We start from the raw sequence: 25,345 nt of genomic DNA on the forward strand, positions 1-25,345 counted from the left end.
TACAATTCTAATTAGACACAAAGTGTATCTGAAAATTAGACCATTTTTTCAAAAAAATAATTAAGGACTGTAACAACTGCATTACTACTGATTCCATCTCAACTTCCTTTACAGTCTTTAGGAGCACTATCTTCCTAAACAAATCCTTTACCTTTTTTGGCAGCAGAACTCTTTGTGATGTTGACTCCCTGCCATAGCAGAACGTGTGACCAACTGATATTTTATCTTCCAGCCTTTGGTTTGTTTTATGAGAAGGTACATTGATTCATAATTAAAGCATTTAAAAGTCATCTTGATATTTGTTCTGTTTCTCTATATAATGTATATATGTTTAATTCATAAAAATAAACACCCTAGAAAGTGATCCAGGGACACCTGAGCTGGCAAAACCTGACTAACCACAGGAGGTTATTTATAATTTTGTCCTTTTGGTTTAGAAAGATTTTTAGAAGGAGGAGTTGTTTGGCATTATAAGCTCACAGAAAAATACTAGAGCTGCAACATGCTAACACACCTTTGTGGAAATGAAATGAGACTATTGAGTAGCACTTCACCTGGGCAGGTTATCCTAAATAGAAACAGTACATTGCAAACAAAGTGCATCCAGCACAAATCTAGTTGATATTACTGACCCGAAATTAATAGAAAGTAGCTTGCTTACCTGTCTGACACAGCATGCCTCAGCCATACATGCAAATTATTTTATTCACATAACTTTAAGAAATATATCTTCATTACCCAGAATAATAAGCACTTGAAAGGCAAATATGCATGCATAGCATTGTAACATTCATACCATGGGACTTCGGTCTAAAAATACAGAATCCATGAACAGCACTTCAATCTAAGAAACGGTGCGCTAAAATTTCTTAATCTCTTGATTTCTTTAGGAAGCAGAAACATTTATAGCATTGTCTAATTTAGCATCTAAAGAAATTTTTCAGCACGTATTCAAGACTTGAGAAATTATTTCCGTGATTCCAACGGGAAATTTTCTTATATCAGGTATTGAGAAGTGTGACCTTACTTCTTGTTGCTATCATGAAGCAAACTACATGTGTGTTTCTGTCTGTCATGATATATATCCTCCCTTTACAACTGTACACTCTCCAAGTACTTGAAAATCATTAGAGATAGAATGGATTTTAAAGGTACAGTTTCTGAAGAAAACATGGGATATTCTTCCTTCTCATTACAGAAATCATGCCCACACACTGCAGAGACCTAATTTTATGTAATTTGACAAAATCCTATTCCTACTGAAGTCAACAGCAATTTAGACATTGACTTCCAAGGGTTCCCAATTTTCATCTTTCAAGAAGACACACTAATATGTGTGACATGACATTGCTCTTACTTGTCAGAAGTTAAGCCTTTGCATGTGCAGATTTTAATAATCTTTCTTTCCTGATCTTATTTCCACTAAATGTGGTTTACATTTTGAGGATAAAAAAAACAGAGCAAAAGAAGAATAAATATTTATTTTTTTTTCAGTATTGAAAAAAAAATCAAATGCCTGGAAGGAAAGCAAATGGAAAAAATACTGTTTTGCATTGGGTAGTTCAAGCTTAGACACAGTTCATTCTCAATTTCCACTGACTAAAACAATGTCAATGAGAATTGAGGGCACTCAATAGGTTCAAGGTTCTAAATCAACTGAAATAATACTCCTAAGACAAATAATGATCTTTAGTAGCAGACCATCGTGAATCTGTACATATATTTATCTACACTGTACAAGGGTCACAGATGTTAACTGGATGATCTACAGCTTGGCAATGTGCACATCTCATGCCTGATTCTCAATTAAGGCCTAAAATCTCTCAATTTGTGGCTATTCATGGATTATAATAAAACAGCCTGCTTTAGATATCACAATTATCTGCAGAGCAACAAGACAGTTATGAGACTTCAACAAGGCAAATTTATAGAGTCATCTTCAACTTCCACTGGTCAAATACTGATGAGCAGGAAACGAGGTCTTACCTGTCACTGTAGGCAGCTGCAGTGGCAGTGGCAGGCTGGGCATACCGGTAGGCAGCATAACCACCCTGAAACACAAACTCACGCTCTAACTGGGTTGCTACAGCACCTTAAATAACATTTTGCAAAATTTAACAACAGCTGAAAGAGTACTGTCGTGCTGCAATTCAGCTGAGGGGTTAAAATGCACAGGATATAATTCAGGGGAATGTTAAGGAAATATTTCACTGAATCATTAAGCAAAATTTATCACCACAAACTTTTTAAGCTCTGTCCCTGAGATCAGGAGAAAGCAATGAACTCTAATGATGAACATAAGGGTGTTTTTACAAAGCAATACTGTATTCTCCAAGTTTTCAAGTAGTAATTGTTCTTACAAATGAGATGTATGTATATTCATACAGCAAGGCTGAACTTAAAAGACAAACTCAGCTAATAATCAATTCTTTTTTAGTACAAAATATGATTTATCATGCCTGGTTGATTAAACCTATGAATTTGTGCACTCAATTAACACTTAATGTTACATAGGTTTCCAATTTATACATAAAATTATAATGAAGAAGCAAAATTCTCTTCTTCCATGAATTAACATTCAGTTGTATGTAACAGTAATTCCAGCTGTTCAATTAAGCAAACAGGACAAACAAACACACATTGGAAAGGAATTGTGTGCAGTGATGCATTGATTATCAAACTGTGAAAACAGCAGAGCTTCCTGTTCAATGGACCACGGTGTTATATCAACCATTTCAAAATGATCTCAGCATGCCAATTAACAGGCACAGCCCAGCTCTGCAGATAACACAAACACGATTTACGTCCCAATTAGAATTCTCCCCCTATCGCCCTCTGGGACAGGGGGCTGTTGTGGTGCCTTCCCCACCTACCCCCACCTAACAAAGAGCTGAATAGGACAGTATCAGCTCACTCAGCTTTCAATAAAATTCACTTTTTTGCTGAAGTGTTCTCTTTAATAGATTGATTTTTTTTCCTTTTTTTTTTTGGAAGGCTGCATTCACCCAAGATATTCTGCTGAAGCATGAAGAATAGGCCACGATGTGTCAGCCTTTACTGTAACAGTAGTACATTGTTACTACAGCAACTTCTGTGGGTTTTCTATTTGGATTTTACAAACAAAAATTCACTCTTTTCAGAAAAGCAATTTCAACTACTTTTACAAGCTATTTCCCCTTCCACCACTGCGCTTGGCAGAATCGCTTTCATCCCTAACATGTGTAAACCTTTGTGGCTTTGAAGATTTGAAGCAGGTTGGGTTTGGAAATCAATCGTTCAGCTGATAATGCCACATCACCCTGAGAATAAACGTAAGTTTTACATACACTGACAGCTCATTAGAAACTCCAGGCTTTGAATTGTCAGCTCACTTGAGGAACATTCTTTCTGATTTTTTTCAAGAGCTCACACAGAGAACAGGACATTTCCCTCCCTGCTCCCGGTCAGCTCCCTGCCAGCAGCAATTGTGTCACACAAGCTCTGGAATCAGGCAGGAATAAGGATTTCATAATACCCTACGTGCTCCCTCCTTTGCAGGGAGCTGCTCCTCTGAGCACACAGGGAGGCAGCGAGACAAAATGCTTTCTCATTTCAGATCATTTGATTTTTATAAACCAATAGAAGGCTATTACTGCCAAAAAATGTATAATAGGCACATATTGCTTGCAGGTATGTGCATACAGGATGTCAAATAATGTCACCAAGAGCAAACTGAGGCAATAAACAGCGAGGCTGAGAGGAGACAATGCAGGCTGCACACTGGTCTGCCTCTGCCACAGGGAGAAAGGTGAGAGATGATACAAATTTATCTGTTCTCTCCTGGTTTTTGAGTGCTAAACATAGTATTTCCCCCCTTTTTCCTTTTTTCCCCCTGAATGCTGATATGAGGGAGCACGAATGCTAAAAGCATGAGGAAGATATTAAACTTGTTTTTATGATCCAGTCCCGACAATGTGCAACAGACCGCAAATCAATCTTCAGTATGACATGATTTTATTCACCACGTGTGGGACTCCCTCACTTGTCCTGCTGTCCATTCCTAAAACCCCTGACTTGTAAGTGAGAGCCTCTCCATGTCAATCTAACTATGCACATCACGGTTCCCACTGTGAGAGGGAACTGAGAACAGGCCACCACGAGCAGCTCTGAATCGGGCCAAAATTAGACAGGCTCTTCACAGATCAGCTGCTCTGAAATCTGCAGCTGGTGGGCTCCGTGAGGATTGGTTTTCTTTATTTAACTATCCCCCAAAAGTGGTCAGTCTGTGATGACAGACCCTTTTTTTGCTGCCTAAACAGACGTGCTATGTCCCTTTTATGCTTGCATTTTGATTTGTTTTCATCAAAGAATTTCTGCTGAACAATGAAGCTCGACTCTGAACTTTATTAAGATGTTTTGGATTCAATCGTTTGACATTTGTGAGAGCCCTGGAAAGAATGAGCATAAAGCAATACAAATAAAAAGAGATTGAAGGTATTGAATTTGGCTGAATTCTCTGGAGAACTAAAATACAGCATGAATTTGGGTGCCAAGGAAAATATAATCCCCTACTATCCCATGTTATGAACTTATAATGTTAAAATGAACTGTCATAAATTGCACATTAAAACCTGCTTAAGGAAATTATTTTTATGGGGCTTGTTTTCTGCAGTTTTGGTGTCATACTAAGTTTTCTTATTGTTTTACTTCAATTACTTCAGACAATTGTTCACTGCAGGAACAAAATACTTGAAGGTACACTTTGCACTGGGAACTGGGATGGGAATCTGCTTTAAACCCCTGAACTCAACTTCTGAGACAGGTTCTACTTCACATTTTTTCTTGAATTTTGAACTTAGCTGGTATCTTAGATGAAGAATACACCAGTAATCTTCACTACATACATATCTCTTGAGTAACATTAAATATTTATCTTCATGCCTTAGACTATATTGCAAAATAAAATATTTACAACAAAATTATGTAATAATTACATAATAATAAACAACAATTTTTTCTTCCTATGTATTAGAAATGTTTTAGGAATTTTTTTTCTCCCTCAGTATGCACATTAATACTGAAAGTATCTGACTGTTATGCTTTGAATTATTATTTTGAAAATTCAGCTGAAATAACAAATTCAGACAATATAATGAAAAAGTGTCTGCTGTCTGATCTGTGCTCCCATATTTGCTACTTCCAAAACAATGATAAAACAGCATTACAACAGCTTAAGCAGTTTTAAAAATTAAGAACAGTGTCACTACACTACACAAATCACTATCTGTGAATTCGTGCTTGAATTTGGAAAACAAAATGCAACTGGTGGGTTATTTTTGTAATTTATACACACAGAATCCATTTCCTCACGTAATTATTTGAGTATTAGTATGATTTTACAGAAGTCTACATTCAGCACAAGTAGGCTCTTTCATCAGCCACTGTGTCACCCCTGCGGTAACTCATTGCCATATACAGGCCCTTGCAATAATGCTCTACAAAGAAACAGAAATGGGATGATTCGAATGAGGAAGGGAAGAACGATGGAAAGAAAGATGCAAGGAAGGAATTTGGGCAAATTCCCCAGAGCAACTCCTTATTATTTTCCTCTCCATGTTTTATATATCTCTGTGGCTCGGGCAAACAAAAAAGGAGCAGTGGGATCCATCAAAGAGCAGGAGCCAATTGTTAGAGAGAAATCTTAATCCATTTTAGAAAGAAATCACCCACATTTGAGGTAGGATTTGATAAAATGGAAATGAACAGAAAATTAAATGCAACTGAATTTTTAAATAACGTCTGTGTATCTGCAGTAAGAGTAATGTTCACAGAAACAACTTTTACAGACATCTATAGGTAACAAAACCTTGTACACATGTGTGCACCTCCTCCTAAAACAACTAAATTTTTTTTTTGTGATCTTAGATGTACTTAATGTTGATTGCATATATTCAAACTGACTCAAAATTATTAATATCATTAATTTATTATCATTAATGATTGTTTTTTCCTGTTACAAACATGTTTAAAATTTTATATGAATCTTGAGAATTAATTTTCCTCAGTTTTTATTTCCTGTACTTCCTTTCACTCAAGAATCTCAAAGCATTTTGTGAACATCAATTAATCAAGGTTCCAAACCTTCTCTAGTATTGAAAATTATACGTGCCTTATTAGCAACAAACAGAGGAATGGTATTAAAAATGACATGAATTATACCCAGCGCTGCAGAATATAGAAGTTGTCATTTCCTTTTCTTTCACTCATATAGTGCTAAGGTTTAAATATTTCTTCTGCTCATGGAATAAAACTTTGGAAGAATTCAAAAGAAACAATCCACCAGCTCTTTGTGCTGGCTCAAATTTTGGAGCAGGGCTGTGGGAAACGTTTGTGGTATTTCTATATCGTGTTCCCAGAGGTATTTGCTGCCTCAGAGAAGCTCTTGGTAATGTATCCAAACAGACACCACCTGCATTAATTCCAAACACATACAATCACCAGCACTGGTCTGGTATTTTTTTTTAATGTACTGTTTATATCACAAATAAAGATGAGAGATGAAAAGACATTTCATCGCTAGATACCCAAACTTTTTAAAAGGTATCAAGGAGTGTTCCAGCACGTAGAGAACTGGAAGGAACAACTCACTGCTCCCTGAAGACTCTTTTGCCCTTGGAAAAGTCATTCCTCCACTTCTCAGTTCTGTTTCTCTGAGTCACAGGAAATGGCACATCCTTCCATTTGCAAAACACAACTAATCTTTGGTACTTGAAAGAAAAACTTCAGTGCTATCTGCAGATCCTCGCTTTTTACATCAGAACAGGACCTTCCAGGGAACCTGATGGCATCCATAGACTTCTACCTGGGGCCATGGGAACGTTCCTCAGACAATTATATCTGCTTTTCCCTTGGGAATCAAGTGATCCACCGTCAATACCATCCTAGTTTTGAGCTAAAGGTGGTGACAGTATCTATTGGTAGTCTTGTTCCATACCCCTGATTACAAAACTGTCTTATTTTTGCTCAGCAGCTCACAAAAAAAAAAAAAAACAAAGAAAAAAAAATCTTAAACCTCTGTATGCATATTTTGTCATGGACTTTTGTCAGCTGCAGTATCACAGGTCCAGAATCCTGAGAGTAGGTTGGAAAATCTCGCTGTGAACAGTGAGACTGACCAAGGGACACGGTTAAACTGCATCACCACCCAGGGACTCCTGCAGCTGGTGATGACAACGCTTGGAAGGTTCTCTTGTTTCTGAGCCTTCCCACATTTTAGGTGTAGATTGAAGACTGACATGTTCTGGAAACATTCTCTATGACAATGGTAAAAAAAAACCAAACCCACACAGATTTAAGATAAAGCAGAGCAAAAGTGCAGAGCTATTATTCTAACTGAATATTTCTGAGTCTGTTACTATTTTTGCTTGATTTTGTGGAGCATATTTTCTTATTTTCACAGGTGCCAATCTTCATCTAAGAACTTCTATATTTGCTGGCAGGCAACTTTAATTCTCTTTTAATGACTTTTTCTCTTAGTGAATCAATACTTAATTTTAAAAGGTCTTCCTTACTTCCTAATAACCTCCTTTATTTTTCCTACTCAAAGGCACATTTAAAAAAGGAATTCAATAGTTCAGCTATTTCAGAAGCATTATTACATTCCATATAGAATTATATGAAATATAGAATATATTATATTACATCTAGAATCATGGCTGTTGATTTTTCACTTTAGACTGTACTTTCCACATATTTTTATATTCTTATTCTCTTCTGTTCCACTGGTTAGTATTAAGCAATTCTGGACATTTGCTGTTCTTGTTCACCATCCAGTTTTTACCCAACCAGTATTTTTTTGTGTCTTCCTTCCTTCCTTTCCCCTAAACTGAGCCACCAAAGGCTATGCTGATAGCTAGTTATGCAATAATGCTGTTGGTACTCAATGTAATCAGAGCAGGATGAAACCCACTTTGATATACTCATTAATGCATATTTTTGATCTGACTTTTCAGTACTGTGTGTCTTCTGTTTTGCTTTCTATAGTATTTTTAAGGTTCTTTTCTCCTCAATCTACTGTTAAACCCTATATTGTTTAAACGTTTTTTTATTCACAGAGCATTTGTCCTTTCACAAAGCTTCAGCTTTGCACTTAAAATGAAAAGCTGAGTAGAACTGTGTCATAAACAACTGGGATTTAATAAATAACTCAGTCTTCTGCAAACTACTACTCTAAGAACTAATACTCTGTGAATTGTAAGGTTTCACTTGGTTTATGCTAATTCTTTCTATCTCTCTCTCCCTCCCCTGCAAATGTTTTATATGCAAGAAAGCAAAAACATGAAGAAAAATTCATTATGAAATAAGAAGGTTTGTATACTATAAAATTTTGTTCAGAATTCTCCAGAAGAGTGTTTTAATTCTGTCAAATGCTGTAAAGGTAAACATTCTGTTGCATTAAGCAAACTGAGATATGCCATCAGAAATATGAGGCTGCAACTGAGTGAAAACCAATGCATAGTTATGCATTTTCTAATACAGAATATATAATAAACCAGCATATTTATTCTATTTTCTAATGCACATGACTATTGCAGACAACAAAACTGAGGCTACACTAGAAATTAGTAATTTCTGTGGTATCTTCCTCATCGGAATCACTTTCCATTTGGAAACAAAATGTTACAGTCTGTGAGAGGGTGTGAGGCCACCTAAAAATAATATTGTCAGTCACCAAAGAGATATTCCTGGCTTTCAGCAGCAGTGGGTTCCAAACCTACAAACTGTTCCACTAACATTTAGTTCCCACCTATTCTATCACACTGAGCCATCCTGAGAAAGATGCCTGGTTGCCCTTCAGATTTTTGGGTGGGTAAACTGAGCAAAGTGGATGTCACATTCTTCTGACAGTTTGAAGGAACATGAAAATTGGAAACCACACTTGAGGAAGTTCCACACTGCATCATGTATCCCATAGATCTCAAAAACTGAGCAGCAATGTGCTTAGGTGAGATTAGAGCAGCACACTCCACTTGAGCAAGGGCTTTGGCCAAGGGGTGGTTCCTGTGTTGTAAACACCATGTGACTGGTAACATCACTAAGCAGGTAGGGAGATAATTTTAACTCTTGCTAACTTATTTTAAGTGTGGTTTTAATCTGCACAAATGAATTTTCAGACAAGTATCAGCCTTTCTACCTCCATCAGAAAAGCAAAACCTACTTCACACATAAATTCAAATTGTTGTCCTTCTTTATATAAAACTTACTAAAAAAATACCCAGTCCCCTGGAAATAGTTCTAGAAGACTGCTGATAATGAGCATAAGGGATGTTTTCTAGCATTACCTGTTTAATTTTTAATATATGTATGAATTTCAACTCATCTGTCTTGTCGTATCTCAACAGAGACAGTACAAGTTGGTTACAGCAAGTTGTCTGGTGAAACAAAATGATACCTGTAACTTAGGGCCAGATTGCTTTTCTAATATAAATAACAAATGTTAATAATTTGTTATTATTCATATAATAACAAATGTAAAAGATTAATTAGTCTCAGTAAAACATTTTACATCTACACATAAAGTATAAGAATGAATTATTTTAGAAGAATGAAATTCAGCCTCAACGTCTTGCACACTCAGACCTAAGCAGTCTCTTTGTACACATTCAAGGTAAAAACTTGGTAAGAAGAAACAAGGGAAGAAACTTGAAAAACTTGATAAAAACCTTGCAAAAACGTTATTTAAAAAAAGGAATTGGAGAACAATTAGGTCAGTAGATAATGATGGATTCGTGGCTATAAATCCTTCCTAATAAATAATCCACTTATAAGCAGTCTCTACCCCTTTTCTTTAAACTAAGTGGATTTTCAAAGTGCATCTGGAAGCCTACTCAGATTACAGACAATACACAGACATATCTTAAACTTACTGTGTCATTAAGCTCTACTATCTCCCCTACACCTACACATACCCAATGTCGGTTGGATTTGGGAAACTTATATCTCTCCAAGAAGTATTTTCATAGTTCAAGTGTTAATAATATAAAGTTTGCCTTGATTTTTTTTTTTTTTTAAAGAAAGAGCTTTTGGGGATTTGCAAAAGAATGCTTCTGCTTTGCTTTATTTTTTCTTTGAACTTAAATTATGAAGGGAGACACCCCTCCACATACACACACACACATTTTTCACATCTTTTTGCATTCATTCAGCATTTGATTGAAGAGTTAATTCAGCTCCACTGAACAATGATAGATGTAATGAACAGAAAGGTCTTCCAATGTGAGAGATATTCTTCTCAATTCTTTCTGACAGGCAAGGGATGGTAAATAGACAAAACAGAGTCAAGCTAGGCAGCAAACTTGTAAAAAGAATGACTCTGGTAATGTACAAGGACAGCATGCACATCAATGAATACTTACATAAATGTCTGCACCATAAAATCCATCCTGGTATACAACACTGCAAGGATGCACACACAAAGAAAAACATCCATATTAGTGCATTTCCACATGCAAATGCCACCAACCCCTGCACAGCTGAGGTTAGTCTTGTCACAAAAAACAGAGGTAAGGGGGAAGGAAGGCACTCTTCACATTGGTTAAGGAGGTTGGTGGTAATTATCAGAAGTGAAACTGTTCCAAATACATCCTCTTATAGAGTATGCCAAATGCTTAGTCAAAGGGAGACAAAGCATGGCAGGATTGGAAAAGTCTTGATAAGGTTGGGGGACTTTTTCTTTTTATTCTTTTTTTTTTTTTTTTAATAAACCACATACTGGCACTGTTTTTTCTATAAATTTTTTTCAGTGGGCCAATCCTACAATCAGTCTCAATACATTAACAAAAAGCTAACTCTTGAAGTGCTACTTTCTTGCCCTGCAAGTATGCAGACCCTCTGAAATAAAGAGGTAATTATCATTACTTAGATGGAAAACAAGACACAGCCTAAGTTTCTTTGGTGAGAGGAGTGGGTGAAATAATTATGGTGTTGGTATTCTTCCCACTGGGACAAATCTCAATATCTCAATGCACACAGAGGTGAGAGAATCCATAGCTACTGCATTGTTGGCTTGATGCACATTTCCCATTGTGACAACAGGTCTGTTGAGAATGTCATGGTGTTATGTAAAAAAAAAAAAAAAAACCACAAAAAAGAACTTTCCTTACTTGCTCATTTCACAGCTTCAGTGAACATGCCAATGGTTCTGAGCTCCCCTGCAGTTTTGGTTGGATACACTACTACTTCCTACCTCAAAAAAATGTGGTATTGTTACATTGCTGTTAACTGTTCACCCAGAGACTGTGGTATTTCAGCTAAGATAAATCATCAGTGCAAATACTGCAAATTTCAGATTCTAAACCCTTCAGGATAAATGACACAGTATGACAAAGACAGTTTAAATGATTACACTAAATAAAACTGGAACTACACAACAGTGGCCTACCAATTACACATATTATGTAATTCCTGCAATTTTACATTCATTTGGCAGTTCTGCAACTTAAAATGGGTATTTCCACTATCAGAATCAACCCAAGCTGTTTCAAGAGCTAAATATGAGAGCACACAACATGTTTTTTGGTTTTTTTTGTTTTTTTCTTTTGCAACAGTATTTTCAATTTGGGAATACTATTATCTAGGAATAATTGTTAATACCAAGTTGCTAATCTGAGCTGTTTTGCAATTCCAACAAGAATTTTCATGTCAGAAATATAAGTGATCTGTTGAGGTCAATGACCAAAACCCACAGGGCTGAGCTGATATGTGCCTAAGTCAGAATCACTTGAGAAAATCATAAATATGCAGACATGCACACAAGCCACATGGATAAAACCACACTGATGATAGAAGTTTGCTGTGGAATAATAATGTGTGAAAACTCAGCTCCACTTAAATCAGAGTGTCTGCCATTTGTTTCCATAAGGTCAGACCTTTACTCGTGTATTTTTCTATTTATTATGTCTGCAGAACAAAATATGCAAAACCTGGTCTACACTGGCAGTTTTCAAAGACCCTGTTGTTTACATTGCACTACACCTTCATTTTGGTTTGATATTCTGATTATTTTGAAACATCCCATGTTTTTCTTATACCTGTTTGTATGCAAGAAATAAAACTTTCCACACATCTGTGAGGTAGAAGCACACAATCATGAACAACATGGAAGGACTTTTATGAGATGATATTCAAATTATATTAAGTTTACTGAAGACAACCACAACCTTCAATTCCTCATATCCCTGTGCCATATCTCCTGCTGGGAGACACTGGAGGAGTTGGGGGAAGGTAGTTTAGGTTCTGTCTCTGTTTCTACCCATCCAACTGCACTTCAAAAGGCAATAAATTATATTCATTTTTCTAGTCTGTTTTACCCATGATGGGAATTGGTGAGCCATGTCCCTGCCTTTACCTTCAACCCAAGAGCTTTTCCACTTGAGTTCCTCTCTCTGTTTTCTGGAAAGGCACAGCTGGGTGAGGGTCTGGCAGCCAGCCAAGGTCAACCTACCACAGTACATCAAAACATGCTTCTCTCAAGTACTGTTAAACATTGATACTCAGAAACTAATGCATAATGAGAGACTATGTGTCAGAAAGGGGATGTTTTTTTCTTCCTCCTCTTGGTGATCTGGGGATATACAGGGAAGATGAAGAGGGGCTGATAAATTTTTCATTACTAAGTTCAGCAGGCTGTAATCCTGGACAGGTTCCTTCATCCACCTCAGTCTTCCTTTTGCATTTAACTCTCAGTCATGCACAGATAGAAACTTATTTTGACCTCTAAATATCCAATCACTTGATAAATACTATGCCGAAAAAATGTACCCATCACTAAAATGAGACATATATGTGTAATTCCATCATTAACCATGGCCAATATTAAGATGAAGTGATGGAATCAGGCAACTGAGTATAACAGTCCCCAAACAGGACCTGCACTACAAAAAATTATCAGCTGCTTTTATCTTATTTCCTCCCTTTGGTCTTGTATTATGATAGCGATGTTAAATAAAACCTCATCTGCTTCTCCTGAAGTTTGAAGAAAAGTAACTCTTCACACTTTCACAAATTTTTTTTAGAGAATATTTCCTCTATTCACTGTCCTTGCCATTCATTGACTCCTATGACTGAATCTTGCCAGTGGAGTCAAATGTGTTTTCTAACAGCACCCTTCACCTGAAGGACAAAGTGTAAAATACCAAGAACTACGTTTTGCTCCCATGCTTTTCTTTCCTTCAGTATATATTTTTCCAAAGGGTAATTTCCTTGGCTTATCTCCCCTTTTTCTCTCGCTGAGGCTGTAGACAGAAAACAGATGATACATCTTAAGCATGGGAAGAGACTGAAGGCATCACACAGGGACCCATCTTGCCACAGCTCCTTTTACACTTTCTATTAAAAAGCATTGTCTTTACAGACAAATAAATCATGCTCCTGGTAAACCAACACAGAGTCTTCAAATAGCCATATTACTGAAATCTGAATTACTTCACCCAGGAATAGATGATATGTTAATGTGCTACCTGGGGACATGAAAAAAGAACAACAAATTCAGGGCATCTATTCTGTTCTTTTAATAATTTTATTGTGCTAAGGAAAACTCAGAGAATTGAGAAGTCTTGATTTACTAAGAAAATTGCATCTCAATAACATCATATGTGGCAATAATTTCCTGAAATAATTTTTCTATAAATATGAAACTCTTTCCTCACCAGGTATTATACATCCGACTTTCATGGGTTTACCTCCTTTATTTAAGTCTCTGTCTTATAATCATTTTTTGTGACTATATTAAGATAAACTCGTTACTAGTTTAGATTCCACCTTTATAATATCCTGGGAGGACTACATCTGTCTTCATTATAATTTTCTATCCTCATCTTTCAAAAGGATTGAGTTGAATAATCTATCAATGACATAAAAAGACAGTTCTTGACTGCACAAACCTTAGCTGAGTAACTTTATGGCAGCTCAGTATTTGTGGCCCTCAGCCACACATACATCCTCTACAGGGTAAGATAGACAACCTAAGGCACATTTAGAGCATGGAGTGATGGATTCAGGGCAACAAATGGGCATTACAACCATGATTTCATTCCTTGCAATAGGAATCATGTCTACAGCTCACCATCACCTCTCCATCACAACTAAAAGAAAGCAGCTGGGGAACAGAAGTTCTGGTTTTTAATTGCTGTGAGGGTCACCTTCACTGTCCTACACATTATCCAGCTCCTGCTCTGGAAGTCACCTTTTACATGAAACCATTCATATGAAGCCTTCATGAAACAAATGATAGAAGAGATGCAACTGCAGCCTTATTTAAACCAAACACTGGTAATTAAAGTAGCACCTTTCAACACTGTAATGACACCATTTTCATTGTTGTAAACAGAAAACTGAAGCTCTTGTATGAGGCAGTTTCAACTTTTTAGAATGTTCTCTAATTCCAGGTTCTTGTATTTCCAGTTTGAACATTTTCTGCCATGAACAAGTTACATTATCTGCTTTGGGAAATTAACTGAGGGCATTGCTGCAGAGAACAAAGCCGGCAGACATAAATCACTGTGCACTGGTAAAAAACATTTTTTGTTCTAACAATTGCACAAATACACAAAATACAGAGTCCAAAGTAAGAGGAAGTTTCTGTGAGTCTAAAGAAATATATTGGGAAACAAACATAACTACCAGAGGAGATGTAGTACTAATCATCCTTCTTTCTTAAATTCAGAACAAGTGCTGGAAAATAAAGCTGATTTTTCTTTCATTTTGAATCAGTTAGACTGTAGCACTTGAAAACATTTATTTTAACAAGGGGAACAGTTTCTGAATAGTCTCTGTTACTTCTCCTATCTCCTGTTTTCCCAGTAGAGACACCAGAAGTGGAGATATGGACTGAAGGCTCAGTCAGCTTCAGCAGAACTGAAAGGAGCACAGGGGAAATGGAACACAAAGTCATCACACACTAAACTTGAGAAGAACTTGAAGCAAATAGTGCTGGAACACAAGTTTTACTAATACCTCTATCTGCTACACTACAAGATATACAGCGGTTCTGGGTTTTCTTGATGGCAAATTAAAGGTGGAGTTTCAAATTCATCTTGTTGAATATGAAACAATTCATCACTGTTTGGGGAGCGAATTTCAAGGATGCTGACATTCTTGTTGCTACAGAGGTCAAAATGAATTACAGGTATCAAAATCAGTTAGCCTGCTTTCAATAGTTGGCCAAAGAGGAAAAAAAAAAAAAAATCCAAAATCTGCCATAGGAGTACCTTTCCTAGCCAAGACAACATTCTCCTGTAAGGACAGGCTCCCACTGCTGTTCTCCACTCATGTCATCCATAACGGGACCATCCCTTGTTTCCCCTCTCCTGCAGTGTCAAGGCTGAGCTCCCCATGCATCCTCCACACTCTAAACTTCAGTATTCTCAGTATTCTCATACAAACAAAGCTTTACTCCCTCATTTCATTGTCAGTGAGGTTTGATGGTACATAAATGAATTATACATTCGCAGTGATGAGTAAACTGCACATTCTAGCGTGTCAAGGCATTAGAGAAGATGCCACAGGTGCTGAAATGGAAGTGTTTTCCATGAGCTAATAAACAAGATGCTATCTCAAGCAATTAGTGAAATGCCTCACTCGTTAGTAAAGGACCCATTAATTATTTAGGTAGTGTTATGCATCTCATGAGCAGTAATTTCATTTTTAAATGACACATTTTAAAGCGTGTGTGCTGTTCCTTGATTTGTAAGAAAACAATGGCCTTAAATATGGTTATACTCAACAATTTTCCTCAGACCTACCAAACAGTCCCAGGTCTGCTGTTTCCCCAGTAAGTGGGAGGCACAGCAGAGCTTTCAATACTTTGCCTTAAGACCACAAGATCCAGATCTCCTTACAGCCTGGGTCTCCTTGCTTTTTCCTAACTTAGTCAATAAACAGCACTAAGAAAAGGTCACAGTCAGTATCAAACAGGACACCAGTGAAGAAGAACAACCAGAGATTACAGGGAGACTGAGTAGAAGGATCTGTTAGAGAGCAGGGACCTCGGGAGGCAGAGTTGCTGAGACAAACACCAGAGATCACTCTGCCAGTCTAAGAAACACATGCTCTCAGCTTTACAGCTGATTTTCAACTTCAAAGCAAAATAATTCAGCTTCAGTTCCAAAACAGTATAATACAAACAAGGAAATGCGAAGGAGATTATTTCAGATCAGGTATTATATTTTGCCTCAGTAATAAGCTTCCTAAGATTAATCAAATAAAAGAAAATAAAAAGAGGTGATTTCAAACTTCAGATTTATATTTTTCAATTAGGCTCTTTCTCAAAAGGAAAAGCAATATTTTTCTAACTAAACACTGGTGGAATACAATGACAATTTATAATTAAAATTATATCTGTCATTATAGAAAATGTGGGGGGTTTTTTTAATAATTGAAAATACTTAAGTATGAAACTGTTTGCTTGTTCTAAGGCTGGGCCCCTTCCTTGGGTGAAAAATGAGAAATTGTTACTAAATTAATTGCAAAACAGCATTTAAAGCTTTTTCCATTTTTCTTATCACCAAATGATACTCTAAGTTGTTTGCTTCCTTCTCTAAGTTGATTCATTCCCTGTGATCTCTTTATTATCTCTGTAATTCTTCTCAACTCCTACACCCATTGTGACTGCAAGCCACATTCTTATAATTTATTTTCATTGATTAAGGATTTTTTTCTGACGAAAACTCCTTTTTACTTCTTTAATAGGTCAGATTACATAATGGGTGAGCACAGAACAAAGTATCGCAAAGCAATTCCAAATTGCATCAGAGAAGAAGTTATAGCACGAGACCTAACACATTAGGCCTGAGAAATTATCTCAGAATGAATCCAACTGTGGATCAGTGCAACAGAGATATGTATTATTCCTGCACTGATCCATTAATTATGGAAGTGGGCAATTTGTGTTGTGCATCAGAAAGCAGGGCTTTATTATAACAAAGAGAAAATGAAGCCTGACTGATATCTGAGCTACGACCTACCTGAATTAAGACAGGGCTTAGTAACTGAAACCTTTCATGGAGTTAAACTATGTTAGACTGGGAAGGTGGGCCCTGGATCACCAAGGGTCCATCTCAGACAGCTGGGAGCCCTCAGGGCAGCGAGAAGATGTGACTCCTGAGCGATGCAACACGTGGCTCGCTCCCAAGCTTTGAGGACAGGCCATGAAGGAAATGAGATTCATCCCACCTGACTGTCAAACCATCCTGCAGAAGGATGGAAGAGTGCTGAGCTGAGCCCTTGGACACCAGCTCAGCTGAACCTGACTGCAGGGCTGAACTGCTGTATTGGCTCACAAGAGGAGTTCTCAACACTTGCACATCTAACTTACTGCCTGAAGAGGCTGAAAACAAGCAGTACAATTACATGAGAATATACATGTAAGACACCTGGAAATGTAAGACTTTCTGCTGAGTCACTGTACTAACTCAACTACAAAAATCTGTAAAAAAACAAAAGCAACCCACAGACATACACAGAGAGCACCCACATGGCCTCTTAAATTAGGGCAAATTTAACTTACTAGTCAGAAAGTATTTACTCATTTTGCAAATACTAATTGAAAAAGTACTGTCCAATTTAAAAACTGTATCACATATAGCAGGTAGGTATTTTCTTTTATTAACTTTATGACTTCACATTAAACTAAGGTGTTAACCATGATTATTGACATCATGATTATTGACATTGGCAATGACCCATCTCACAACATATTGCACTCTGTGCTCAAATTTAAGAATATATTTTTAAATGAGGAAGAGACTGAGGAGTATTCACTTGGTAGGTGAGACATTCTGACTGAAATCTTAATGTTGGACATCCTAAACTTGCTCCCATAACTGCCATGTCCAATACTTTGACTAACTCTAAATGAGAGCCCGGGCAACAGTAGGATAACTTTGGTGGGACATCATTCTTGCCTGAAGGTAACTCAGGCAATCTTCAGAAAACACAGTGCCTTCCTCCAGTAGTGGCAATACTGTTTTGCTTATTAAATTAATATTATTTTGCTTATGAAACACATAAAACAACAGAACACACTTTTTCTGAGATAATAACTGCCAGAATTGATGGAATGGTGAAAGTACCTGTCTCAAATATCCCTGAAAACTCAGCTTGAAGGTTGACTGATGAGATTTAGCAAACTTGTCTAAGCAATGGAGCAGGAGAGGAGGAGGCTCTGCTGTCAGCTCCTGCACAAGGAGATAGTCCCTGTGGGAGCAGATGAGCTCCTGAACGGGATTTTAGTATGGACAGAGAGGGAAATCACCTTCCCTTGCTGCCTGTGCCAACCCTTCCTGACCCCTTCTCAGGAAGATCTGGCTGCTCTACAGAGAGGGGGCAGCAAATCTACTTGAAGTTTTTAGGACAGCATGTTACCCTGCCCTGGGATCTGTTAAGTTTTCTGATTTTGCAGATTTCCCAGTTTTAAACAGCTGAAAATCTTTTACCAATGTTATTAGGGTTTTTAAACATCACGTGCAGTAAGTATACAAAGCCCTTCTGGGTCAGCATTTGCAGAGCTACAGGAGAATTTGTTTCTTCCTTCTTTCCCTCAAAAATATACTTAAAACCCCAATCATCTCTTGAAGTAAAGATTAGGTTTCTGGAAACTGCTACTATGAATTCCTCTCTTTTCCTTAGTTTACTGGTTGGTTTTAGTAAATACCGGCCACTGACAGGGAAATCTTAAAGCATTATTTAAGCAAACATGCTCCAAAACCATGGTCCTGAGAGAAGCATCCCAGATCTCTATTGTGGCAAAGATGGCAACTGGAAAAACTGCCATAAAAAAAAAAAATAAAGAAATAAATACAGCACTAAGCCTTCAGGTCCAGAGACAACTTTCAGCAGACGATTTGAAGAAAAAGGAGTTAACTTGATCCAACCTCCTTAATAACCAGATGTTTGCAATCATCAAAAATATATCATTTAGCCGAAACAATTTCTCTGTTCCAAAGCATTCCCGTTTCTGAGAGCATTTACATAACAATATGTGACATCTGAAATGCTTAAGGCCACCAACCATGGCAGTACAAATTACAGTCATTTTTCAACACCCTGTGCAAGGTGCAGCCCGGGACCGGTGTCGGCGGTGAGGCACGACCCCCATGCACCAACAGCCTCAAAAAAAAAAAAAAAAAAGGCGTGTGTAGCCTTCTGAAATCCATGCTGAAAGGTATGGAAAACTGAGCTCCATGCTAAAGGTGTGGAAAAGTGAGCTGCTTACCCGCCGTAGGCTGGAATAGGAGGAGGGGGAGCTGCTGCACGAAACGTGTTGTACACCGTGCGACCTCGGCCTCGTAGGTGGGCACCTCTGTAAGCAGCAGCTGCAGTCGCAGCAGGGTAGGGAAATCCTGGCACTGCAGGAGGAAAAAAACCCAGGAATTAACATGCAACATTCAGGTCCAGCATTCTGAAACAAGCAGCGTGTTTATGCTTATTACCGGTAACTGGAGGAGGGAGTCACCAAATAAGGAAATTATTAGTCTTTTAACCTGTCTTTTTATGGAAAATCTCTAAGTGTAAACAGGAAAAACTAGGAATTTAGATGCAGTTATCATAGGTGGCTCTCAGTTTCTTAGAGCACACTATTAAAAAGAATGTTGGCTGGTTCAGCCAGGAGACTCCTGAGGTCCAAGTTCAGGCTCCAGTTTAGAAGGTCAGAGACATTTGCATCATAGTATTGGATCTGTCTTCAAAAGTCAGCCCTGTTTTGACTGAGGGTGAGACATTAGACATTTAGGTGACCTCAAGTCATCTGCATTATCCAGTGATTTTGGCAACTGAACAGAGCTTTGCTTTTGTTCAAGAGCTGATTATTAACTGGGTCTCAACCATGGAAAGAAAGAGTTGTCTATTTTCTGGGGTTTTTTGGGTTGTACCATACTCATAACAGTACCTTTCATTCCTTCAAAGGCAAGAGTTGCATAGTTTAGAAACATGTGTCTGAATCCAGATAATATTCAGACCAAATAGAAGCAATTTAAGCAAATAAAGAAATTAACCCAGACATTTCTACATTGTCATTGCAACTACATGTAAATATTAATTACCATTCCATGTGAGAAACTGAACAGTAACACAGTATTACTTAGAGGGGTTTTTTCTGTAAAAATGTCTGTAAAACTGCTCTTTTAATGAACTTCTTATATGAAAAAAAACAAAACAAAACAAAACACAACAAACAACAAACCAACCAACCAAACTTTACACTTTTCTTTCTCTGCTGTTTTTTTTAACCAGACTTCATTACTTCATTTCTCCTGTATACATATATTGCTTGTCAATGTTAGAACAGGTATTTCTTGAATGAAATAATCAGTGAGACTGAAAAAATCAAATCCAGCTCTGTGGCACTCAGGTTGCATCAGTTGTGCTTCGCTTTGTTGATTTTTTTTCCCAGTTTATAGATAAAGAAATAAATATTTCTTATCAAAGCCCTAACAAGGAGCAAGCAAATAGAAATAATAGTGTATAAAACACTGCGTTTTTCAAATCTGAAAAACTAAATTATTTCAATCCTCATTGGTCTGTTTAGGCATTAAATTTTCGAAGAAGCTTTGAATTTGAAAATGAAAAATTAACAACCTGTAGGCCTTGCTGGTGGAACATGTGAAGGCAAACATTGTAATTATGGTGACCTTCCACTATTGCCTTACTGCTGTGGGGCTTCGCAACACCCTTCTTACTGACAAAAAGGTTATACAGTAATTCTGCAGATTTACTTGCCTGTGATACAGCATAAACCAACCTTACAGCTGTACAAATAAATTAGAACTGTCTTAAAAAGTGCAAAACCATATTTTTATTCCTTTCTGTGATAAGAACGTGTGTCAAAATCAGCAAGATGAACTTGCAGAACTCAAAATACTGTTGATACTTTGCGAGCAACAGCATTTAAAAAGTGTTAAATAAATACTAAAAGAAATCATTCTTTTCAGAAAAAAACAAATATATATCACATAGATTTAGATGCTGTAAGTACTTTTGCATATTCAATAACATTGAATATTGAACAGTATAAATACAGTAGGGCTAGAATTCTGACCTACTGCTGAAACCATATAACTTTTGTCCCTTTCCTTTCCAAGTATACAGTCCTGGGTAAAAATTAATAAAATATGCAGAGGAAAATGTAAAAGGTTGTTTCCACTGGGCTGACAACATAATTACAGCAGAAAGATCTACAAGTCTGTGCTGTGGTTCCTTTGATAGAGAGGACTCTCTGCCTATATAAGCAAATAAATAAAAGGTGCAAATAAAATTTATAGACGAAAATTAGCAATACATGAGAAAAACATGAAGGCTGGACCACATGGTGCCTTGTTCACTTCTATCCCTTAGAGAACGTGTTTGTGAGTGAGAATTCCTGACTTAGGTTACAACAAGTGATGTACACAACACACTTAAATGGTCATGTTAAATGTAAGAGGCACTGAGGATACACCTCTGTGAAAGCATGAGCTCCTAATGTGGTCTGTGAGCACTTTTTTCCTTTGATTTCTACCATTCAATCCAGTTCATGGTGGTCACACCTTGGAAAGGACTGTAAGAAAGGCCACTAACCTCAAAACTTTGACAGTGAATTCTTTCTAGAAAGAAATGTCACTGGAAAAGCAGAGTGTCCCATCAATGAATGAGTTAAAAAGATTATTAAAAACATATATATATATATATTACATTTTTATGAGATAGAGGGCTTTCTCTTATGAAAGAGGAGAAAAAGCAAGAAACCAGAGATAGCAGGAAAAGTCACTCAGCCCCCGAGTGTTTGCTAAACCCAAACCCTGCAATGGTGGCTCAGCATTCCTGGGAGATGCTAAGACAGGACAGTGATTTCCACCATTTTCAGAGGATCTGCAGCCCAGAGAGGTGTTAGAATGAAAGGCCTGAAATAATGTAATTGTTTTTGATAGGCTGGCATTGCGTTGTTTCTTTCCAGTAAAGTCATGGAACATAAAATGTCTAAAGTAAAGCAAAGCACTAAAAAAGCTCACAGAAGCAATTAGTAGAAGGCAGAGCAGGGATTTGCAGTTTTGTCAGGAAGAGGATCAGATGGGATGGAAACTAAACCTGAGAAACACAGGACTAAGGGTGGCATTGCAAGGTCTTAAGATCAAGTGAGGTCTAACAGTTGAGTTTATGCATACCAGAATTATATCCATCCCAAAAACTGATTTAGGTCTATCTGAAAATCAGAGTATCTGAAAACACGTCTTTTATTTCCACGCAGTAATATTAAAGATTAAGATCACAGGTAAAATAAGCAACAAGTTTTGTCACCCTAGATTTCAGTTCAGAGCAAAAGAGTTATTCTACTTCAGCCCAGCTGAGAATTCAGGTGGTTGGGAATATATAGTAACCACAGAATTTATTTTGCTACCAGCTTTTTAATATCCTCACCCCAAAATAACCAGCAGAAGTGGCACCATTAGAACACAACTGAAGAATGGACTTCATAAAAGTAGTTTTATGAAAAGGGCTGTCCCATCAGGAAGCATTAAATGCTATTAACCAGTCCCAAAAGTAATGAATATACTAGCCAGGAGGGGGAAGGATTTTAATGACTTACAGTTTGTAGGTCAACCTTCCTTAGTGCCTGAGTGCCAAAGTGCTGAAACTCAGTCAGTGAAAATGCTATTATAATGGGGTTGAGAATGTGTTTGACTCTCAGCAGGGAAGCCTCTGAGCCCACTTCTAAGCAAAAGTGGCTTAATTTCATCAAAGTAATTTCATGACTGGAATCCTTCTGATCTGTGATAGACAAAAGGTAGATTTCTCCAAATACACATTGATGATATGAGGTTATAACATGAGGTCAAAACAAAAAAAGACTTTTCTGAGGACAGTATGTAATCAATTATCAAGCCATAGAGACAACTTATAATTTCATCTAATAGCCCCTCAGTTCTATAGTTATTCATTCAGCTATTCAAATATGACTGAGACTACAAGAGCAACCACAAAAATTCAGTTCCTACAGTTGAACTGCACTTTTACTTTTTCAAATTAAAAAACTAGGAGTATAAGCAATATGTTCTGGAAGTGCTTGGCTTTGCCTAATATAATTATCCAAAAGCATACAAATCATCTTCTATTACAGCCTAAATGATTTTCTTAAGGAACATTGTCGGTGAGATTTCCTCTTCGAACTTAAACTGTTCTATTTTTATACTTGAAAGGATAAATTTTAAAATGTATTAATACAATGAATATTGAGTTCTCTCTTCCTACACTTTGTCAACTTAGAAACATTGTCAGGACAACTCCTTCACTAAACTTCAGTTTAGATCTCAAACATAAAATCAGGTCAGCAAATCACAACATTTAAGAAAATTAAAAAGCCTTTGGAATAAAAAGGATTCTTAGTATATCAGTAAAATTTAGGTAACTAAGAATTTTACAGAAAAAGCATATACGAGCATGAGGAAGACAAACTTAAATCTTCGTGTTCACAGATGAAATCTAATCAAATCTTAATTTTTCCCAGAAGATGTAATAGAAGCATTTGTTTTACTAATTTTGTATTAAATGAACACGACAGGGAGGTGCACTTTCTAGGCACCACATCTCACCACAGGCCTGGGGAAACAAAGACTTGAAGGAACAATGACAGAGCTTGAGCTCCCAAAAAGAGGGATATAACCTGGCAAAAAATACTTAAAGCTTAGACACTGTGTATTAAAGTTTTAAAGCTCTGGGATGGATGAAAGAGCAGCAGATGCAAAAAACAACAGGGGGCAGATTTTGTATCAAAGCCATAAAAATATACAGCCATTTTAATGGGCAATTATTCTTCCCATTTGTGCTGTGGTTGGAATTTGTATGAGAGTGCCATATGCCCCCAGAAAGGTGTGCCATCAAAATGGATGAACAAATCTACCTCTCATCACTCCTCATCCCTCCTACTTTGCACAAACTAGCAGGTCATCTACCATCAAGAGTTTGCAAATGCTTTATGGTGAAGAATTTTAATGTTACATCATGTTTGCATCAGTTTATAGCTAATTTACTGCAGCACAGTTTAAGTGCTAGAAAGGCAGGGAGACACATTTACATTATTCCCATAGTTCAGGAGGACCCCTGTTGAGGAAAAACAATAAATTAAAAACAAAGAGATATAATGGGAAACATGCTGGGAAAGGCTAAGCAGAATAATCCATATGATATTAGCTGAGATTTCAGGAAGAGAATCAGCAGTTTAGCCAAACGTGTGCTGTGTTTTCCCTTCACTGTAATAGTAATAAGTATTATTAAGTGGCATTCTTTAAAAGAATTATAAACACTGTGTTAAAGAGGATGTATGCATTTAAATGCACAGACCAAAGTGCACTGCAAACAAAATGTAAGGTCTGTTACAACAGACTTCAACATAAGAAGGCATTTAAATTATATATATTTATATACACACAGAAGTTAAAATTTCGGGGTATAAAAAGCCAAACAGACCACCTTTAGAAAGTTCACAGAAATTAAAATTAGCAGGTTGAGAATACATTTCTTCACCTGTCCCTTTTGTGAGATGATTTTCCCTGGGATCTTGTTGTGAATTAACTGGATTCAAAGGAAACCTGCCATATATATTAAACACAGTTACAACTGGTCACTTCTTTTTCTTTCTTTCACAATCTATTTATTTTTTGAAACGTACTTAAAATTATAGAACAATTTTGTCCTTACTATTGTTGAAAAATATATGTCAGTATTATACACTGGTGTTTAGGAATGAATAAATCTGTATTTTGGAGAAACCCTTACTTATAGGGGACACTCATTTGAAATGCATTAAAAAGGAAAACAAAAATCTCTAATTAATGTACAAGTCTAATCACCATTCTCCACATGGAAGAGTAATTTTTCACTGTTCATTTGCTCAGTGTAATCTCAAAACTGACATAACAGAAAAGCAATGGCCTATAAATCTGCTCTCATTTGTTTCTTTAATATTCATATTCCATTGAACTACAGCTGCTTGTTGCTGCAGTCTATTACAACATGCAAAACTGTCGATAAAAATATTATGAAAGGCAAGATGTGTTTCTTCATGGCTCTGTGTGCCATTAATTTGGAAAAAAAATAACAACAAATGGCTCCTGGATTGTCCCTTAGTTTGCTGCACGCTGGGTGATTAGTGATTAATTACCTTGCTGCTAATTGACATGGCACAAGGAAATCGACACAGCACTGATTAATTAACTTTTTTATGCAAGACAGTTACTTACAAAACACTGCACACTGTAATTGAATCCCTTTACACAACACTACTGCATTAAGTTTCTCTCAAAATCCAAATTAGCACCAAATTTCACATAAATTTGGTGAA

The 25,345-nt window shown here is 36.9% G+C and overlaps 1 protein-coding gene across 10 annotated transcripts in view; it reads right to left on the reverse strand.

Moving 5' to 3' along the window:
* Positions 1 to 25,345, reverse strand: part of RBFOX1 (RNA binding fox-1 homolog 1) — a 122,834-nt gene that overhangs the window by 29,989 nt on the left and 67,500 nt on the right. For 6 of the 10 annotated variants that reach the window (XM_027896693.1, XM_027896689.1, XM_027896688.1 and 3 more), the window contains 3 exons: positions 19,250 to 19,382; positions 10,395 to 10,434; positions 1,987 to 2,051 (listed from right to left, as the gene is read on the reverse strand). In XM_027896693.1, the coding sequence (XP_027752494.1) occupies positions 1,987 to 2,051; positions 10,395 to 10,434; positions 19,250 to 19,382 (238 nt within the window). The remainder of the gene's footprint in view (positions 1 to 1,986; positions 2,052 to 10,394; positions 10,435 to 19,249; positions 19,383 to 25,345) is intronic. The other 4 variants (XM_027896692.1, XM_027896694.1, XM_027896691.1 and 1 more) reach the window with 1 other exon arrangement.

The sequence above is a fragment of the Empidonax traillii genome, unplaced genomic scaffold (genome assembly GCF_003031625.1).
Source record: "Empidonax traillii isolate 1590-97213 ecotype Southwest subspecies unplaced genomic scaffold, ASM303162v1 scaffold511:size449868, whole genome shotgun sequence".
Lineage (NCBI taxonomy): Eukaryota > Metazoa > Chordata > Aves > Passeriformes > Tyrannidae > Empidonax > Empidonax traillii.